This window comes from Falco cherrug, chromosome 6 (assembly GCF_023634085.1).
Source record: "Falco cherrug isolate bFalChe1 chromosome 6, bFalChe1.pri, whole genome shotgun sequence".
NCBI lineage: Eukaryota > Metazoa > Chordata > Aves > Falconiformes > Falconidae > Falco > Falco cherrug.
The window spans coordinates 46352038-46364196 of record NC_073702.1 but is presented as its reverse complement, the minus strand read 5'-3'; the positions used below and the strand labels follow the sequence as shown (position 1 = coordinate 46364196).

The 12159-nt window shown below is 41.7% G+C and overlaps 1 protein-coding gene across 15 annotated transcripts in view; it reads left to right on the top strand.

Annotated features, from left to right (window-relative positions):
* The window catches only part of SYNE1 (spectrin repeat containing nuclear envelope protein 1), a 316896-nt gene that overhangs the window by 235587 nt on the left and 69150 nt on the right, over positions 1 to 12159 (top strand). For all 15 annotated transcript variants that reach the window (XM_055714587.1, XM_055714586.1, XM_055714589.1 and 12 more), the window contains 6 exons: positions 95 to 196; positions 1775 to 1894; positions 3733 to 3933; positions 4619 to 4792; positions 5238 to 5369; positions 11376 to 11572. In XM_055714587.1, coding sequence (XP_055570562.1) covers positions 95 to 196; positions 1775 to 1894; positions 3733 to 3933; positions 4619 to 4792; positions 5238 to 5369; positions 11376 to 11572 — 926 coding nt within the window. The remainder of the gene's footprint in view (positions 1 to 94; positions 197 to 1774; positions 1895 to 3732; positions 3934 to 4618; positions 4793 to 5237; positions 5370 to 11375; positions 11573 to 12159) is intronic.

The window sequence follows — 12159 nt, the reverse complement described above, 5'->3', positions numbered from 1 at the left end:
AACATTATAATGTTTTACAGTGCTTTTGGAACATAAAATATTTTCCAGTTGGTTTGTGCTGTGCTTGGCTATAATTTGTTGTTGTCTCCTGTAGAATGATCTGAAGCTCCTGTTTACGTCACTGGCTGAAAACAAATACTTAGTCCTGCAGAAACTAGCAGAGGCAGTTGAGAGACCAGAAACAGAACAAATGCAGGTATTGCCAAATGTCTGTTACCTGGGGAGGGGGGAAGAGGTAAAATTTCTATTCAAAGTATTAAAGACTCTAGAGAACAGTTGCTTTTTATGGGAGAACATATGTGTTCACATAAAGTGTGAAAATTAGTACTTCCAAGAGTGTACTACACATGTTTATAAATAAAAAAAACCCAAAACCCAAAACCAAACAGCACAAAGTGTCAGTCTTATCTCTTCAGCTGACCTAGTTATGCATACACATTGGGCAGTATTTGAAAGAAAGAACACTTTAGTGAACTAAAAAAAGTCTAATCTTTAGCTAAATTGTTTCTTTTACACTTTATTAAAAAACAAAGGCACCTTCTTCTTCACTGTTTTATAGTAATGTCTTGATTGTTAGTCATTTTAATTTAAGGCAATAATTGTTTTTTCTTCATCAGGAATTGCCTGATGAATAATTAGTTATTAATAGGGCAAAATATTTTTCTTGTTTCTGTTTTGCCAATGAGGAAAGTGAATGAAGTGTGCTAAGGGCTACATTCTGCAGAGGTTTCTTGTTACTCAAGAGCTACTGATGTCTGATGCCAGGAGGTGACTGAGAGGGAGACTCATCCTTCAGCTAGACATAAATACTGGGCTTTATATACCTGATAATCAAATTCTGAAGAATTTTGAGGCTCCTGTATGAATAAGAGAGCTGGCATGACATGTCTTTCTTTTCTGTCTTCCACGATGCAAAAGATTGGCATAAATTTATCTCTTGTATGATTAATTCAGCTACCAAATAGGAAAACAATGTGGTAGCAAAAAGCAACTGAATTGATTTGTTTCTGAACATCTACCTTGCCTGATAAAACATTCAAATTTAAAAGCATTGCTGTTTGTTCAACATGTTATTAGGAAAGTAGAAATAAGGCCCTTAATCAGCCAGGTAACTTAGGTGCGTGAAGTGTAAGTTTAGTGACTTTATTGTGTGTGTTCTGCACTACTGGTAGTCAGGTGCTCTACTCACATACATAGTTTAAGCATATTTGGATAAGCAGTTTCCAAGACAGGGCCTTAACAAAGGACTTTAACTACAGGAGTCTACCTTGTGCTTTTAGCTTTGTTACAATTTGCATGCGTTACTTCAGTAGAGGCTTCTAGGTTGAAAGACCTACAAAAGCTTGTAGCTTCCATTGGAAAAAAATCAAGTTATCACCTCTTCCTGTCCTGGTCCTGAAAGGGAACTATGCACAGCTCTTCGCTATGGTGTATGTCTTCTGCTGTGATGGTTGGTTGCTTGGTGCTCAGATATGACAGGAACGAGTGTTAATAAAAAGAATGCTTTAAAAGAAGGTGTTAGAATAACTAATAGTCCTTTTATGACTCTACTATGTAATTAAAAACATGGAACTTGACTGTGTATGATACTAAACCAGCTTGTTATTAAAATAATAATGCCATATTGTATTTAAGAAACAAGCTGGGCTCTCTCAGCTTTGAATTAATACTTTATAGTGTCCTTTAAATTTGAGCAGATTGAAGGACTGAATGTATGGCAACTACAGCACTGTTACTGGACCTTGAAAATAAATGATGTAATTTTCAAATACAGGTCATACTGCAGGCAGAGGAAGATTTGAAGGACCTAGATGTCGGAATCAACGAATTAAAGAAGCGTGTAGACAAGCTACAAATTGACCAGCCTTCTGTGCAAGAGCTGTCTAAGATCCAGGTATGGTTCATAAGTTCCATCCTAGACCTGTCTGGTGATATCAAAGGTATTAGTATGCTCCTTTTTAATGTTCATAATACAGTTTAGGAAAGCATGTTTAAAAGCATTTCAGTGTGTATAAAAGATTATTTTCTATCTGATTCATGTAGTTTTTCTACTTTTGCATTTTCAGATTTTCTAACATCTATTATTAGCAGTGGTAAGCATAAAAGCATATGGAAACATGTTTTCTTTCAGGTCTTGTTGACTTCCTGTTCAAACAAATAAAGTTAAGCATGTAAACATAAATGTCTGCTGAAGGTTGACCCTTGTTCTTACCAGTGTCTCATGTTCTGGGGTTTACTTCTCTCTCACATCTGTTGTTGTTAATAATAATAATAATATTTGTAAAGAAAGTGAGAGAGAGGGATTAAATGGGATAGATAGCTCAGTGTGACCTTAAACTGGAAGTGTTCTACTTTTACTAGAATACCTCTCATGTTCCTGCATACCTTAAGATAGATTTGATTTTGAACACACCTAAGTAGTAGGACTCTCTGAAGTAGATACATGTGGGCAATTGAGCCAGAACTTCTATAAGGCTGTTGAAACTCCTGTGAGCAGTTTGGTGCTGATGCAGGGGAATGCTTAAGGAGAGATCAAGAAGGTTTACAACTGAATTTTACCCTTTATAATGACATGATAATAAATTGGAAGCAAAGAAGACAGCTTAAAATAGACCATAAACTTATTAAGTGAACGAAATGGTTATCTCAAGTAAAAATGAATGGCTAAGAGTTTGTGCAAGTGTGTCTTTTGTCCAGTTCTTTATCCATTTGTTCTTGGAGCCTCCTGCTGGGTTTTTTTTCCTGTCAGGTTATGTGTAGATATCCCACTCCCCTTGATTTCAGTCTTAGAAAAGCCTTCCTTTTGCTTTTTTTGACAGTTCTGTTTCTCACAATTTTATCTTTAAAGCTAGGGGAGTCGGCTGCAGTCTGAGGGTGGGTGCTTTGCTGTAGCACTGGGTGGTCTTATAGATACTTTGGTTTTTTTAGTGTCTAGATGTCTTTATCAAAAGTATGGGCTTATCCTCACAGTCAGATGTATGTTCTGAGAATACAATTCTCAAAACCAAAACAGGAAAGTAATCCTGTTCAGGTGAAGAAAAGCATCTGCAGGTTGTTCTCACTTTTATAGTTGAGATATACAAGATGAGTAATAGAACACAAGAGATGATGAGATTCTTCCTTTTGGCTCATTTGTAATTTGGCAGTGTGGTCACACTGTGAAATACACACTGTGCTTTTTGTATGCTTTACTGCTCTATATAAAGTATGATATTGCAATTTTAGGCCTGGTTTGGTTTTTACTACAAGTTGTATGTATCTAGCTTGTTACCAGTAAGCTGCTGGGGCAGGGGAGGGAAAAAAATCTGGCTTTCAGATGCCTATAGCCTGTAGCCATGATGGAATCCGTCCAACCTTCTGTATTATAAGATGCAAAGTGTAAACAGCATCTGCAGTGTGCTGTAGCCACACAGTAGTCTGGTTCTTGATAATATAAGCCTAATAACCCTACTTCTTTGCTGTATAAAGCAAGCCTTTGAGATTCTGCTAACTTTGTTCCCAAATGCATTCACTTTGAAAGAGTGGCAGGTCTTGCTTGTTTTTTCTTTCTTTAAATGGCGAGTTGTTAATTTATCAATGAAGTCAGTATATCTGCACAGTCTTTTTGAGCTGGGAATGGATATTATTCTGCTAGTACTCACTGTAGGGACAGTAAGGTTGCTTCTAGGAAAATATGTGTAGGTTGTGAAATAAGAATTACATATAAAAATATTGCTGCTCTTTGCCCCTAAGGATAAGTATGATGAGTTGATGATGATCATTGGATCCAGACGGAGTGACCTGAATCAGAATCTGGCTCTTAAGAGGCAGTATGAACGGGCTTTGCAGGACCTGGCTGACCTGGTAGAAACAGGCCAAGAGAAGATGGCTGGTCATCAGAAAATGATTGTTGGTTCTAAGGAAGAGGTTCGATCACTACTTGACAAACATAAGGTAAAAACCTGTGACATATTTCAGGACTAATCACGATCGTTAAGCTTGAACACAGCAAATTGCTAACCTTCTGTTCCTAAAGGTTCAGGAGCTTTTCAGAATGGTGGACCAGTATTAAATCAGGATATATTAAACCTTACCGTATTTTAAATTGGAATCCATTAACTGTTCTGACTGAATGACTTTGAAATGCTCTGTTGAAGGTGAACCCGAGTAGATTGCATTTTCTTCCTTATTCTAATAACAAGTTATTATTCTTGTCCTGTTATGCTACAGAGCAATTTCATCCACCACTTTATTTTTTTCGAACAGAAATTTGTTTGCTAATAACACCCACAAAATATAACATAATTTTTCCATGTTTTTTTACTAGACAGGGGTTTTTTTGGTGGTATATATCTAATTTATGCTATTTTTGTTTATGGAATGAGAGTTTGGGTAGAATTTGTGTGGAAAGAATGACTTTTTTCTTTCTTTAAAAAGGCCATTGTCCTTCTTAAAATTGTGTGCTAGATTTTATGAGATGTTGGTGGAGGTAAAAGTTTACCTAATTCTGTGTCTACAGATACTTGATTGTACTGCTGTCATCTTAAAATGTCATTTTAGTAGTAGTGAATTGAGTAACAATTACAGTTTCTATTTTATATTCTGTCTTTACCCTGTCCCTCACACCCAAATTTCTCAGGAATATTTTCAGGGGTTGGAGTCTCACATGATCCTGACGGAAACACTCTTTAGAAAGATGAGTAGCTTTGCCCTCTTGAAGGAGACTCAGTCACATTCAGAGCTAATGACACAAGCTTCAGCTATATTAAAACTGGCTCATAAACGAGGTGTGGAGCTGGAATACATTCTAGAGGTGAGAATTTCTCTGGTCTTTTCTGTACTGCCATTGTGATTAACCACCAGGATATTCTATGATGGTGGTTTCCTGGTGCTTGGACAGAATTGATGGATGTCAGTGCTTTTTGTCATACACACAAGGCACTGATAGACTATGTGTAATCTTTGCTATTTAACTGCAGTGATCTTCAGGTGACACAATTTGTGTTCCTTGAAGTTTAAGAGCTGCTTAGCTTTAGCTAACAAGGAGAACATGACAGTTTTATCCATGTGTTGTAATCAAAAGTTGAGCTTGACGTAGAGAAGGTGTCTTATCATAGGTTCACTGGATATTTGTACTGTTATTTCTGTACATTAGCAACCATGCAGCTATAGGATTTCAGATTGAAAAAGTAAGTAATAAAAATTATAGATACTTAGATTCAATACTTATCATATACATGGATAATTTGTGCTTGCAGACCTGGATGCACCTGGATGAAGATTACCAGGAACTTACTAAACAGCTGGAGTCTGTTGAAGGTAGCATCCCCACTGTTGGTTTGGTGGAAGAGACAGAGGACAGGCTTACAGACCGGATTACACTTCTTCAGGTTGATGCTTTTTAGACATTCTTTATGGAAAATTTGGATGAAAGGGACCTCTGAAGGTAGTCTAGACTAGCCTCCCACTTGAAGCAGGACAGTTCCCATGGGCTGGATCAGGAATGGCTTTGGAAACCTCAAAAGATGGAGACCTCACAGCTGAGCTGAGGCCCAGTTGCAGTGCTGCACCACCTCCTGCTGAAAGGGTTTTCTGTAATGCCCAGTCTAAACCTTCAACTTTTAGTTTGTCACCATTGTCCTTTTATATATTGTGTGGCACTACTGAGGAGCATTTACCTTTGCCATCTTTTTAATGCTTCTCCAAAAAGTTATAGGCCTTTGTTAGACACCCTTAGCTTCCTGCTTGCCAATCGAAAACAAGCACACGTCCCTCAACCTCTTTTAAAAGGGTGCGTGTTTTAGGTCTCTAAACATCTTAATAGCTCTACACCAGACCCTAACTGCTTCATTCTTCTTGAACTCTGGGAGAATTGGATGCACTACATCTGGCCTCATGAGCACCATACAGATGAGGATAATAAAATAACTTAAGTCAGTTGTTCACAGTCCTAATGTAGGCCAGTGCTCTGGCTTGCCTTACTCACAATGTCTTGGTTATGGAAGATGACAGGTTAAATACACTAACCATTCCCATCCTAACCTGTAATGAGAAACAGGGTAAGTCTGCCCAAGTTGCAGAATTTGAACGTCTTGTTGAGCCTCCTAACATTTCTGCTGTCTCCAACCTGAAGTTTATCAGTGTCTCTGGACCAAGTCTGCCATTTTTTGTCTCAACCACTCCCTGCATTAGTGTCATCCACGAATTGACTGAGGGACCACTCTCTGTCATCATCTGTGCCATTAATGGATCACAAAATGGTTGGGATTGCAAGAGACTTCTGGAGGTCATGTAGTCCAGTCCCCTGCCTAAAGCAGGTTCACCCAGAGCAGGTTGCACAGTTTTGCATCCAGGCGGGTTTTGAATGTCTCCAGAGAAGGAGACACCACAGCCTCTCTGGACAGCCTGTTCCAGTGCTCAGTCACCCTCAAATTAAAGAAGTTTCTCCTTGTATTCAGATGGAAATTCCTGTTTTGCAGTTTGTGCCTGTTGCCCCTTGTCCTGTCACTGGGCACCATTGAAAAGAGCCTGGCCCCATCGTCTTGACACTCTACCCTTAAGATACGTGTAGACATTTGTAGGACCCCCTTGCAGACTTCTGCAGGCTAAACAGGCCCAGCTCTCTCAGCCTTTCCTCACAAGGGAGATGATCCAGTCCCCTCATCATCTTTGTAGCCCTCTACTGGACCCTCTCCAGTAGTTCCCTGTTTCTCTTGAACTGGGGAGCCCAGAACTGGACATAGCACTCCAGATGGGGCCTCACCAGGGCAGAGTAGAGGGGGAGGACAACCTCCCTCGACCTGCTGGCCATGCTCCTCCTAATGCACCCCAGCATCCCATTGGTCTTTCTGGTCACCAAGACACACTGCTGGCTCATGGTCAGCTTGCTGTCCAGCAGAACTCGCAGGTCTTTCTCTACAGGATGCTTTCCAGCAGGTCAGCCCCAGCCTGTGCTGGTGCAGGGGGCTGTTCCTCCCCAGGTGCCAGACTTTACACTTGCCTTTGTTGAAGTTCATTAGGTTCCTCTCTGCCCAGCTCTCCATCCTGCCCAGTCTCGCTGGATGGCAGCGCAGCCTCTGCTGTATCAGCCACTCCTCCCAGTTCTTGTCTCACCAGCAAACTTGCTGAGGGTACTCTCAGTCCCTTCATCCAGGGCACTGGTGGATAAGCTGGACAGGACTGGACCCAGCACTGACCCCTGGGGCACACCGCTGGCCACAGGCCTCCAGCCTGACTGTGCTGCTGGTCACAGCCCTCTGAGCTCTGCCATTCAGCCAGTTCTCAACCCACCTCACTGTCCATTCATCCAGCCCACACTGCCTGAGCTTGTGTGTGAAGATGTTATGGGAGACTGTCAGGAGCCTTGCTGAGGTCAAGGTAGACAACACCCACTGCTCTCCCGCCTCATCTACCCAGCCAGTCATTCCATCATAAAACACTGTTAGGTTGATCAGGCATGATTTCTCCTTGGTGAATCCATGTTGACTACTCCTGATAACCTTCTTTTCCTCCACATGGTTTGAGATGACCTCTAGGATAAGCTGTTCCATCACCTTTCCAGGGATGGAGGGAAGGCTGACAGGCCTGTAGTTTCCTGGGTCCTCCTCCTTGCCCTTTGTGAAGACTGGTGTGACATTGGCTTTTGTGCAGTCCTCAGGCACCTCTCCTGTCCTCCATGACCTTTCAAAGATGATGGAGGGTGGCTTAGCAATAACATCTGCCAGCTCCCTCAGCACTTGGGGGTGCATCCCATAGGGGCCCATGGATTTGTGGGTGTCACGTTTGCCTAAGTGATCTCTAACTCGATCCTCCTCAAACAAGGGAAAGTCTTCCTTTCTCCAGACTTCCCCTCTTGCCTCCAAGGTCTGGGATTCCTGCGGGGAGGCCTTAGCAGTAAAGACTGAAAGAAAGAAGGCGTTCAGTAACTCTGGCTTCTCTGTATCCTTCATCACCAGGGCACCCACTTCATTCAGCGGCGGGCCCACATTTTCCCTAGCCATCCTTTTGCTACTGATGTACTTGAAGAAGGTCTTTTTGTTGTTCCTGACATCCCTCACCATATTTAATTCCAAATGGACCTTACCCTTCCTTATTGTATTCCTGCATGTTCTGACAGCATTCCTATATTCCTTCCAAGTGGCCTGTCCCTTTTTCAACATTCTGTAAACTTAACTTCTTCTGTTTGAGATTTGCCAGAAGCTTCTTGCTTATCCATGCAGGCCTTCTGCCCCCTTTGCTCAATTTCTTACTCATAGGTATGCACTCATAGGTATCCTATCTTGAGCTTGGAGGAAGTGATGCTGGAATATTAGCCAGCAGTCTTGGAACCCCCTACGTACAGGAGTCCTAGCACATGGGACATCTTCAAGTAGGTCCTCGAAGAGGCCAGAGTTGGCTTTCCTGAAGTGCAGGGTTGCAGTCCTACTTACTGCCCTGCTTCCTTCATGCAGGATCCTGAACTCCACCATCTCATGGTCACTGCAGCCAAGGCTGCCCCCAACCTTCACATCCCCAACCAGTCCTTCTTGTGAGTACAAGGTCCAGGAGCACACCTCACCTCACTGGTTCCTCTGCTACCTGTGTCAAAAAGTTTCCATCAGTGATCTGCAGAACCCTGCTGGACTGTGTGAAGTTGTTCAAGGTGTTTGGGCCCAAATATCAACAATCTCTGGAGTATTCCACCTATTACAGTCTGCTAGCTAGACATGAAGCCTTTGATTACTCGTGTCTGAAACTGGTAGTGTAGCTAGTTTTCAACCCATGTAACAGTCCATTTATCCAGCCTTCGTTCTCTCTGCTTCCAGAGGAGGGTCCTTTGGGAGATGGTATCAAAGGCCATACTGAAGTCAGTCTTGTCCACAGAGACAGTAATTTTGTCATAAAAGGCTGTCACATTAGTGAATCCAAGCAGAATATTCCTGATAAACTTTTGGTCCTTTTTGTCCTTGAAAATGGATTCCAAGAGGATGTGCTCTGTGATCTTTCTAGAGAGCAAGGTGAGGACAAACAGTCTGCAGTTCCCCAAGTTGCCTTCCTCCTCAAATGCAACAAAAACTAGTAGTTTAAATATAGGTTCTCTACCACATCCTGTTTTTTCAGTCTGTTGTCAAAATGAGAATTCTTGTCTAGTGGTTTGTCTTTGTTTCGTTATACACCAGACACTTTGGTTGGGTTTTTCTGTTTTCTTCTTGTGTTTTACAGAAAAATGTTTGCTAGGTTTTTCTTGCCAATTACCTTCTTGTCTACTCTGAATTTTTATGTATATTGTTCTTTTACCAGGCAGCTTTCTGCTTCTACACTGGTATGAGAGGAACTTAAGCATTCTATTGTGTGTGGGTTTTATTTTGGTTTTGTTTAATGCTAAGCATTGTTTGTGTTCATCCTGACCCTAAATTAGTTTCCCTTTTTTGTTTCTCCTGTCAGTTACATAAATTATGTTATTAGGTTATTAAAATCCAGATTCTCAGTCTCTGCTAATTTTTAATATTTTTTTTCTTTCCCTGTGGCCACATTTAGGTTGAAAACCCATCTTAATTGATTTATTACTGTCCTAGATTTTTTTTTATGTTACTCTCTAGGAGTTACACATTTATTTGTGTATGTAAGTTACAGTAAGTACACACACAACATGACATACATAAATATAAAATTATATTAGTAGAGCTCCATTTGTGTGAAAGCAAAAAAGAAGAGGGATAGAAAATTTATGTACTCAGCATATGACTGGTAGTTTTGTATGCTTTACCTTGAGATCTTCAGATAGTTTCAGCAGAACTGAGAAATGGAAATGCACTTACATTTTGTGGTCAAGTTTAGTCAAATATACAGATGTTTTTAAAATCCATACTATTTGTATAATGACAGTGGAATTTGGCGGGAATATTTGCCCACATACACAAAATCTTTACCCATCCACAAGTGACCGTGTAAATGAAATCTGCCTCTGCTCCAGATTAGATTTAGGTTCACAGTATTAGGGGACCTTGACAGGCTTGAGAGGTGGGCCCATGTGAACCTCCTGAAGCTCAACAAGGCTCCAAGTAAGGTCCTGCATGTGGGTTGGGGCAATCCCAAGCATAAATACAGGCTGAGCAGAGAATGAATTCAGGACAGCCCTGAGGAGAAAGACTTGGGGATGTTGGTGGATGAGAAGCTGAGCATGACCTGGCAGTGTGCACTTGCAGCCCAGAAGGCCAACTGTGTCCTGGGCTACATCAAAAGACACGTGGCCAGCAGGTTAAGGGAGGTGATTCTGCCCCCCTACTCTGCTCTCATGAGACCATACCTGAAGTACTGTGTCCAGCTCTGGGCCCCCCCAACAAAAAAAGGACACAGACCTGTTGGAGCGGGTCCAGAGGAGGGCCACAGAGATGATCAGAGAGCTGGAGCACCTCACCTGTGAAGACAGGCTCAGAGTTGTTCAGCCCGGAGAAGGCTCTGGGGAGACCTTACAGCAGCCTTCTAGTAGCTAAAGGTGGCCTGCAAGAAAGCTGGAGAGGGATTTCTTACAAGGGCATGTAGTGACAGGACAAGGGGAATGGCTTTAAACTGAAAGAGGGTAGATTTAGATTAGATAGAAGGAAGGAATTCTTTACTGTGAGGGTGGTGAGGCACTGGAACAGGTTGCCCAGAGCAGCTGTGGATGCCCCATCCCTGGAAGTGTTCAGGGCCAGGCTGGATGGGGCTTTGAGCAACCTGATGTAGTGGAAGGTGTCCCTGCCTATGGCAGGGGGTTGGGACTAGATGATCTTTAAAGTCCCTTCCAACCAAAACCATTCTACGGTTAACAGCCTTTCCTTTTTCAAGTACCTTTTTTGCTTTCTTGTGCCGTAACAATTGGCTTCTATGTTCCGCGGGATTTGAATGGGTGGGGTGATCTTTTTTGTAGCCATGGATAGCAGGAGGGTAGGTCAGTAAGAAGTTAGATGACCAGAGAGCTGAAGATAGGCATTTAAAGTGCTGAAGAGTGGGCACTCTTAGGTTGATATTGGACACCTTAAGCTTTGATTGCAGTAGAGTTTTCAGGAGATGGTAGGCTAAAATCTGATATTTTAATTTATTTTTCTCAGAAATGTTGCTGTCACACAAAGTTTATTTTGAAATTGTTCTTTTCAAGTGTAAAGTATCTACACCAAGGAGGTGTACACATCTGCACATAAGGAGGTGTCAACAGGCATATTGAAGTGAGGGGGTTTGTGACAGCATGTTCAGATTTTGAGCAGGTTACCTGCATGATGGTTCTCAGGGAGTTCCAGAGCTGGGGCACAGGGAGAAAATGTGATGTGCCGTGGTGACATTGGTTACGCTAAAAAATACAGTAAAAAACCCTCAAATGTTGAGAAAGTGTAGTAGCAGAGACGTGCAGAGCTGTCTAACCATCTGCTCTGTCATTACAGCATCTGAGATCTAACCTGACTGAGTACCAACCTAAATTATACCAAGTACTAGATGATGGGAAAAGGCTCCTTTTTTCTGTTAGCTGCTCAGATCTTGAAAGTCAACTGAACCAACTAGGAGAACACTGGTTGAGTAACACCAGCAGGGTTACCAAGGAGCTTCATAGGCTGGAGACAATCCTGAAGCACTGGACAAGGTAATGCTGATGTAATGGACAATATAAACTTCTTCACCTGCACTGTTCAGGTCAAAGTCATTCTGAACGCAGAACTATTAGAGTCAACATTTAAAAGAAAGCACTTTGAGATGTATGTGACAGTCTGACTACTCTACATTATACTACTTCTGTTCCATAGAAGTGCTATTGTGCTCTCTCATTTGAAATGAAACATGTACTAGATAACAGCTGGTGGAAGTCAGAAGATGTCTTATTTAGATGACTAATTTAGAAGCCCCATGTGCATGCAGGTTGATGAGAAAAGGTGTATGCTTTGCTAGAGTAGCCTCAGCATGTTCTACTACTGGCTTCTTGTAGGTCTGTGTCATTGCATATAGGAAGGGGAGCTTTTAGCTGACTTTGCAAATGTTAATACGCTACTTTTGAAATGAATTCTCTAAGTAACATACAAGCTTTGTCTATTATTCATAATATCCCTGGCTTGTTGGCTCACTAGCCTTTCAAGAAGATACATAGAGGTTTTGTACATGTATAGGTTATGTGGAGACACTCCTATTCTGACACTTCATTAATTGCTTGGCACATGAAATGATATGGATGTAGTT